General features: G+C 46.8%; 1 protein-coding gene across 2 annotated transcripts in view; it reads left to right on the top strand.

The window, feature by feature from the left end:
- The first annotated feature begins 1,080 nt into the window (after positions 1-1,080).
- The window catches only part of ARFGEF3 (ARFGEF family member 3), a 169,337-nt gene continuing 161,066 nt past the window's right edge, over positions 1,081-9,351 (top strand). For both annotated transcript variants that reach the window (XM_046005551.1, XM_046005550.1), the window contains exons 1-2: positions 1,081-1,309; positions 9,130-9,181. In XM_046005551.1, the coding sequence (XP_045861507.1) occupies positions 1,225-1,309; positions 9,130-9,181 (137 nt within the window). In that variant the 5' untranslated portion in view covers positions 1,081-1,224. The remainder of the gene's footprint in view (positions 1,310-9,129; positions 9,182-9,351) is intronic.

The following is a 9,351-nucleotide window of genomic DNA, read 5'->3' as shown; positions in this document are numbered from 1 at the left end:
AATTTTTTTCCACTACACTACAGTGACATTTTTAAAGAAAAACGAATATGCTTAAAATCTGTTCTTAGCACCTAGTCACGATTTTCACAAGAGGGAAACAATGAGATGCCTAATGAGATTCCTGTTTCCCCCTCCCTCTTTCGTTCAAAACCATCTGGCAGAGCGCTCTCAGGACCTGAGGCCCTGGCTATCTCTGCCTTCCTCCAGAATCTGGCCACCCCACAGTCTGTTTCCCAAGTTCAGCCCAAGTGTTCTTCACCGGGGAAGCTCCTCCTGTCCATCCTTTCCCACCCCCACCAAAGTTAGACAGCTGCGTGGGCCCCTGTGCGTCCCCCGCCTCCCCCCCCCCTCCAGAGGGTAACAATTTAGCGCAAGAGAATAGGGAAAAGGGGGGTTGGATTTAGGAATGTGTTTTGAGGCTAACTCTGGTAGGTGTGGGAAGTAACTTAGCCTCTCCTGCCTGGTTTCCTCCTCTGTATAATGGGGCTACGAACCCTCATCCCACACCCCCTCCGCGAGATCGTGTTGGTACCCGGTAGGGAGAGGCAGTCTATTCACAGGTAGCGCCCGAGCCCGGCGCAGAGAGTGGCCCAGAAGGGCTGTGCACTGAACAGTGAGCACCGGACACCGGGATGCTAGCGCGCGCCGCCACACTGCGCCCGAGGCTCGGTGAACCCGGCGGAGCCGACCCCACCCCGCCTGGCGCCGCGCAGGGGGGTCGCGGGTAGGGATCCGGGTGGGCGGAGGGCGGGGGGGGAAGGGTGACAGCGGCTAGGCCCCTCCCCACCCGCTGCCCGGGCAGACCAGACGCTCCCTGGGGCCGCGCCGGGCCAACGCCCGGCAGGCGAGCCAGCTCCGACACCCGCTTCCACCTTCCCGCGAAGCCTTGTGGCCCCGGGGCCTGCCTCGGCGGCAGGTCGGGACAGCGGCCTCCGGCCTCCAGGCTCCAGCTCGCCGCCGTTCGCGCCTAGCGCACCTGACCCTGGCGGGCGGGGCGGCGGGCGGGGCGGGGCGGCGGGGCTGACGTGGCCCGCGGCATGGAGCGGGCGTGATTCATCAGCGGCCGCGCGGGGCCGACGGGGGGCGAGCGCCGCGGCAGCCTAGGCGCCAGGAGCCAAGCAGGCGGCGGCGGCGGAGGCGGCGGCGGAGGCGGCGACGTCCCCGGCCGGGCCTCCCAAGCGTGCTCCTCTCCCTGTCGGTGGCCGAGACCCTGCGAAGGTCAAGATGGAAGAGATCCTGAGGAAGCTGCAGAAGGAAGCGTCTGGGAGCAAGTACAAAGCCATTAAGGAGAGCTGCACCTGGGCCCTGGGTAAGCGCGGGACGCGAGGCGCCGGGCACCTGCCGGCCGGTCGGGCTCCCGCGCCCCTGCTCGCCGCCGCGGGAGGGCAGCGCGGGCTGGGGCTGAGCCGGCCCTGATGCGTGGGGGCTTCCGCTGAGCTGCTGTTATGCATGCGTTTCGCGCGATTGAGAGAGTTGCCTCGGTGAATTGATGCGGGATATGAGAATTTGGGTTCGGGCGTTGACATCCATCTGCCTCTTCTCTGGTCTCTGTCTTCTACCAGACCTTAACGGGGAACCGTGGTCCTCCCCGCCAGGAGGCCCCCTTTCCCCTATTCCCAGCAAGGTGGACGATGGTCACCCATCTCCGAGTTAGACAGGACCACCAGCCGGTGCGAATCCAGGGGCCTGATTCCAAGCGCCTGTGGGAAAAAGGGAAGTTGAGCCATCAACCCTGATCTCAAAACACTGGCGAATGTGACCAGGAAGGAAAGGCTTCTTTGATTTTCCAGATAGAGGTCAGCTTGTTAAGTATTAGCTTCCATGGTTATTGTACATGAAACATTACGTGCGTGTGGGATTGCGTTACCTCTGCAATTCTGCTGTGGTGTGCCCTTCAGACAGGTGGGATTTTAAATTTGTGAGCCGTGCAAGTATTGAAATAAGTTCCAGGTAGCACATCTGTGATTCCCATCAGACTCGGGTTTGCCCAACTCCACTTCAAAGAAGACTGCAAGACATTCATTCCAATTCGGCACGAATTTGGGCAATCAGAATTGTCTGGATGGGAATGCAGAGGGATCCGGAGCATACTTTGGGTGACAGTCATCTAACCACGGTAAGGCGGAGGAGAAACCAAGGCAGCCTTGGGGGCCCCTGGCCTGGCCCAAGCCTGGGTGCCATTCAATTACAAAATAAGATTGAATCACTTTCTCTCTTAATCAGAGAGCAATCAGTGCGTGATATGACACCAGCTGTGATACAACCTGAAAAGAGAGAAGTGCCATTAGCAGGTTTTCCACCAAATGTGGAATCCAGTGGTGTTTTAGGTGACTCTGTTAATATTCAGAAGATCAAAATTCACATATATTTGGTGTATGTGTACAGGCAATCCTAGCAACGTCATTTTTCTTTAACATCTGCATATGTCATGGAAGTTTATCTTGTAGGCTGAACTTGACCATTGTTTACTGTTACAGGAATAGGGACCAGATATACTTGAGCAGCTAGTCTCTTAAAGCCACAGTACTAATTTTCTATTGCCATTGTCATTCAACAGAGCCATTGAGGGCTAGATTCCCAAATCCCTCTAATGAAGGGTCACAGATGGCTGAGTAACATAATAAAGCCGGGCCTGACTGTGCTTTAAACATGCCATTCCTGTGTTCATTATTATTTTGCTGAAAATTAAGCAGATTGAGATAACAGGAAGGGGAAGAGTAATTGAGTATTTTTAATGTTTAAATTTTGATATTCAACATCTTGTTAAGTTAAACTGCAGCGTTGCTGAGTCTAGATCCTTGAAACCATTTGGGAAGCCCACACGTGAGGCAGGTATCTGAGCCAAGCCTGGAGTCCGACTTGACCACAGGAGTGGCTCTGATTCCTTTCCCAGTGACTGTTCTTCTGTAGTTACCGAGGGAAGACAGAGTGCATGAAATAGTTAAGTAACAGTGCCTGACATTCACTGTGAGGGCTGGGATGAGTAAATCAGGAAAACAGATCAAAGAAGAGGGCATAGAATATGGGGTCAGGGGTGGGGTGGGGAGGAAATTGCTTGTGAGCTGGTAGGGCTTTTAAAGTAGATTTGCCTTGAAATCATGGGTGGGCTGTGGATTCCTTCTTCTCTTCAGTTATTTATTTAGCAAACATTTATGAAGGCCTCCCCTGTACTGAGCATGGGGCTAGAAGGATGAGTACAAAGCTTCTTCCCTGTAAAGAAGGTGTTAGGAGGGCATGTGAAGGGAGAAGGGAGCATGAACAAAGACTATATGGCTCCCTGCTCTCTTTTCTGCTCCAGTCCATTTTCTACCATTCCACCAGTTGTTGGTTTTGTTTTTGTTTTTTACTATAAAACACATCCCCTTCAACCCCATAATTTCTTTCTAGATTAAAGTGTAAATTCCTTAGAACACTCTTTAGAATCTAACCCCAGCTCTTGTTTCTTCTTGCTCTGTGACCCCCAAGGGTTCCATAAACTACAGTGAGCTGCAGCTCTTCTGTGAACACACTGGGCACTGTCTGCTTCTATGCCTTTACTCGTGCTGGGAATTCCCTTTCCAGACTCCTAAGGCCTAACTCACATAGGAAGCATTCCCTGGGCTCTTCAGGCAAATCCGTTCCTCCCCTGGGTCCAGAGCCCTGCCTTCATGACTGCCTTAGAGCACCTAATACTTTGGATTATTTAGCCATGACAATTCTTCTAGGGGCAGGATAATTGAGAAATATTGTATTCAGGAGACCAAACTCTCCTGCCCCCAAAACAACAGCAACAACAACAATAACAATAACAACAACAACAAACCCCTAATTCAAGCTGACTTGAGCAAAATGGAATTTATTAACTCTAGTCACTAAATATCCCTTGTAAAGCTAGCTGGCTCAGGAATTACAGTTGAAAGACCTTGCTCTGCTCTTTTTGGGGAGATTAAAATGCTCCTCATGAGTCTCCACAGCTTTGGGCTTGTGAATCATCACATTGAGACCATCTCATGAGAAAGAAGCATCAGCCCACATAGGCCATCTGAGGGGAGAGGGATCAACTCCCATTAAAACCACCATGGGAGGGAAGAGTCATTTCCACACTTAGTCCATCTGAAGAGAAAGGGGTTATCTCCCACTTGGACCATTATAGGGGAAAGGGGTTACCTTGACATCACAGGAGAGAGGCGTCATCTCCCACTAAAACCATCACAGGAGAGAAGAGTTGTCTCCCACCGAAAGCATCATAGGAGATGGGGACATCATAGCCATATGTAGGCCATCACAGGAGAAAGGTGTCCTCTCCCACTTGCCTGTCATCAGATCATCTTAAGAGAGTGGAGCTCTTGCAGTCACTTCTGCCCAGTCTCCGGTTTCACTTTTTCTCTTGGTCCTGATGGGTCATGCGTATACCCAAACCAGTCCTCCAGCTAAGGAATAGAGTGGGCTATCTGGCTTCGATCTAGGCTACAAGGCTTACTCAAATCCCTGACTCAGAAATGGATAGTTTCTTCAAAACAAATTTAGGATTCTCTTTCCGACGGCTGGTCGGCCCAAACAACAAATGTCAACAGTGTAGACATGTGCTTCTTGAATGGAGGGACTGTCCCTTACGCTTCTGTGTGGCTTTCACACCTACAATAAGAGAAGCAGATGTTTATAAACAGATCAGCCCATTAATGACTTGTTTGGGTTTTAAGTGAAATTCATCTATTTTTTCTGTTTGCAAAAGTTGCATATGCTCATTTTAGAATATTGAAAAATATTTGGACAGTATAAAGAAAAAAACTAACATCACCTGTAATCTCAAAACCTAGAAAGAACGCTAATCACATTTTGGAGTTGTTCCGTTCTGCAGAGGGTCATACTATCTATGGCAGACTATCATTTGTTTTTTCTTAGCTTTAGCATCTTCTATGTTTTCATTGATACTTCTCTGAAAATCGGTTTTCTTAATGGCTGCATAATAACTAACAAGCAATATATATATATATATGTATCTTCCCTCTACTTTGAGCAAGTTAGGTTGTTAGATATTTTTCTTGTCAGTGAGGAAATGGTCTGATGAGGTCATAGAATAAGGGACGGTGACAGCTTGGGGAGAGAGGAGACAATGGCATTTTCCTTCAAGACGCTTGATCTTGGAAGCATGTGAGCTCTTGGGCTGGATGACACAGAATGTCGAAACATTGAAACGGCCGGGACCATGTCTTCATTTTAGAAACCTGTGATGTTTACACATATCAGGAGACTTGTTTCAAAATGGATTTGGAAATGGAGGAGAGGAGAAAGAAAACTAGGGGCTGCAACACCAGGTAGGGGAAGAATAGTCTACCCCCCCTGCTTTCCCTCTACCTTCCCACCTACTTTTCCTTCCAGCCAGTTTCTGTTACGTTTACAGCTCGACTTCTCAAAAAGTCTGTAGTGCATGTGGCCACAGCCTGGTTTTCCACTCCCACTTCCACTCACCTCTGTCTGTCTCCATCTCCCATCATGCCACCACCTGGTGGTGAAGAATCCCCATCCAGCTAAGGGATTCTCAGCTGCATGGAACACACTGGCACCCAACTTCCCCTGGCCCCCAGGACCACGCCTGGCCTACTGTTATCATGCCTCCCAAGCGGCCCTGCTCCCTTTGCCAGCTCCCGCACTTCTCCCTCGCCTAAATGTTTGAGTTTCTCAGGAGTCAGCCCGGAGGCCTCTTCTCTTCCTCCCAGCCCCACTGGAGTTGACCGCACCCATCTCCACAGCTTCAGGTCAGCAGCTGAGAATGTGATGCACCCATTTCCCTTACTAGTCCGCCCCTGGGTTCCCCACGTGACCTGGTGCAGGTACCTACTCAGCGTCTCTGCTTGACGAGGATAGGCTCAGTATGGCTGCTCTGCAATCTTCCTTTGTCTTTCTTTCTTCGGGTTCTTGGTTAGCCTTTGTAGGGTGGGGCGCTATTGAACATCCTGAGTTGAATATAAACCCCCTGTCTAATGAGGAAAACTGCCAGGATTTGGTTGCTGAGTGTCAGCACCTCCCCTTGGAGAGCGGCAGGGTATTGTCCGAGGCCCTGGCCTGCTAACCACTAGGCCACACTGACCTGACCGGCCTTTGATCTGCTCCCCGCATCTGCATCTCAGGGCTTTGCTTTAGGGTTATCCTGTCTCCTCTTAATGACTAACCTCAGTTCTTCCACTTCCTCCTTTGGCCTTGTTGGCCATAGCATCCCGGACCCTACTGATCCCATCTTTCTCTTTTGCGGATTGTCTTGCCTACACCCATTTTTTGCTCCATTGGCCACAACAGGCTGAGATCCTGTCGTCATGTTTTACACTGCTCTCACTGCTGAGTCTTGGAGATACATCTGGTATCCATTTTTTCCTTCTTTAAGCAGACCAGCAGAAATAGTTCTCCTTCTCCAACGAAACTGGTTCATACCGACAGAGCTTGTGGACTGTAAGCCATGAAGAAAGGAATCAACACAGTTTGAGCTGAAAAAACTGGGAACAAATCAGAACTTGTGATATTGAGATTTCTAATAATAAATAAATATTTGGTCTTTGTCCTTATTTCTGGCACAGAGCCCCTAAAATCCTTGAATTTCCTAGGTGAAGAGGACCATAAAGTGTTTTTGTCATGTTAACGGAGCAACCTAAGGGCAGTTGCTAAGAGGCCGACCCTGTGTTTAGGGAGTTGGAATTTTCAGTCCCTCCCCAGACCTCCAGGGAAGGTAAAGGGGCTGGAGATTGCATTCAGACTCCCATGGCTGATGATTTAATCAGTCATTCCTGTGTAATGAAGCCTCCATAAAAAACCCAAAAGGATGGGTTCGGAGAGCTTTTGGGTTGGTAAACCCATGGAAACATGGGGAGAATGGCACCCTCAGAGACATGAAGCTCGCCTTTTCTCCATACCTTGGCACAAGCTTCTCTTCCATTTGGCCCTTCCTTCCTGAGTTTTGTCCTTTTATAATAAACCAGTAATGTAGTACATGAATGTTTCTCTGAGTTTTGTGAGCTGTTCTAACAAATTAACTGAACCCAAAGAGGGGGGTCATTCATACCTTCAGCCTATAGCTGGCCGGTCAGAAGCCACGACGACAACCTGTATTTGGGATTGGGGTCTGAAGAGGGGGTGCCTTCCTGTAGGACTGAGCCCTTAACTGTGGGATCTGATGCTGTCTCCTAGTCAACAGTGTCAGAACTGAATTAAATGGTAGGACCGCCAGCTGGTGTAAGAGAATTACTTGTTCGTGTGGGGAAGCCTCCCCCAACCACACATGTTGGAACTGGATACAGAATTGTTAGCGCTATTGAAATAGAACAGCTTTGGTTGGGAGGCCATGGGGGAGGGGGAAGAGAATAGTGTTTCATTATCTCTACAGTTGGAGGCAGGAGTAGTGTGAATAATCCACAGCAATGGTAAAGGAGTGAACATCCAGGCTGGGTTAATGAAATTTGAAGGTGAGCCTCCTTTCAATATCCCTAACTATAGGATGATTAAAAAAAAAAAGTTTTAACTACCATGTCATAAATGTATGTGAGCATCATGAGATGTTGCGTAAAATGCTTTGTGAACATTGAGGCTCTCACAATTATAAATTATTATTGGAGGGTGTGGAAGCAGTATTTCAAGGAAAGAGTTTCCCTTCTATATTTATTATTTTTAAAATCGAAGTTTAATTGACATACAAAACTATATTAATTTCAGGTGTACAATTTAGTGTTTTGACCATTCTGTACATTACAAAATGTTCACAATAAGTGTAGTTACCGTCTGTCATGAGGCAAAGTTCTTAAAATGTTATTGGCGATATTTCCTGTGCTGTACTCTTTGTCCCTGTGACTTATTTATTTTGTTACTAGAAATTTGTACCTCTTAATCCCCTTCTCCAATTCAACCCATTCCCCCATACCTCTCCCCTCTGGTAATCTTCAGTTTGTTCTCTGTACATATTCATGAGTCTATTTTTGGTTTTTTTTTTTAATCTGTTTGTTTTGTTTTTTAGATTCCATATATAAGTGAAAGCATACGGTGTTTATCTTTCTCTGACTTATTTCACTTAGAATAATGTACTCGGTGTCCATCTACCCTCTCACAAATGATGAGATTTCGTTCTTTTTCTTATGACTGAGTAATATTCCATTATATATATTGCACCCCATTTTCTTTATCTACTCATTTATTGAGGGATGCTTAGGTTGCTTTCAATTTTTGGCTATTGTAAATAATGCTGCTATAAACATAAGGGTCCTATATCTTTTTGAATTACTGGTTTTTTTTTTTCTTCAGGTAAATACCCAGTAGTAGCGGAATTATTGGATGCTATAGTGGTTCTATTTTTAATTTTTTGAGGAACACCCATACTGTTTTCCACAGTGGCTGAACCAATTTATATTTCCACCAATAGCGCATGAAGGTTCTCTTTTCTGACACTCTTGCCAACTCTTATTTCTTACCTTTTTGATTTTAGTCATTCTGACAGGTGTCAGGTAATATCTGCTAGTGGTTTGGATTTGCATTTTCCTGATGATGAGTGATGTTGAGCATCTTTTCATTTGTCTGTTGGCCATCTGTATGTCTTCTCTGGAAAAATGCTTATTCAGGTCCTCTGTCCCTTTTTTAATTGGATTATTTGGAGTGGGATTTTTTTGGGGGGGTTGAGTTGTATAAGTTCTTCATATATTTTAGATATTAACCCCTTATTAGTTATATGATTTGCAAACATTTTCTCCCATTCAGTAGGTCACATTTTGTTTTTGCTGGTTGTCTCCTTTGCTCTACAAGAGCTTTTTAGTTTGATGTAGTCCCAAGAGTTTATTTTTGCTTTTGTTTCCCTTGTCCTTTGTCTGTTTTTATTGCAAGAATATAACATTTTAGCCAGTTGTAGATTAAATTGGAATTCTGGTTCAGGTTGAAATTTAGTTATTCATTCTGTGTTTCTGTAGGGAAATGTATCCTAATTTTTTAACTGCTCTGAGGAAGTCTTTTGAGCTATCAAGAGAGGGGTTTTAGGTATGAATGCCTTGCATGCAGATAATTGAGAACTGACTAATGTGTAATTATAGGAATTTCCAGGGAAGAAAGAAACTAACAGAAATTTATCTGCAGATTCTCAGTCTATACATATTTATTTTTAACTTTGTAATTTTCCTTCTGCAGAAACCCTGGGTGGTGTGGATACCATTGTCAAGATCCCTCCACACTTGCTGAGGTAAGGAGACTGGAGTTATAAAATATGGTGGAAGTAAAAATCTCCCACTGTGTCTTCCTGAAGGTCCGGGTAGCCTCACTGGCATAAAGCATTTTACTTGTTGACTGAACGCCCTTTTTTAAATCCGTGAATTGGGATAGTTCATGAGGTTAACATGATGGGAACCTGAC

This window comes from Meles meles, chromosome 5, assembly GCF_922984935.1.
Source record: "Meles meles chromosome 5, mMelMel3.1 paternal haplotype, whole genome shotgun sequence".
NCBI lineage: Eukaryota > Metazoa > Chordata > Mammalia > Carnivora > Mustelidae > Meles > Meles meles.
This window is presented reverse-complemented; position numbering and strand designations above follow the sequence as displayed.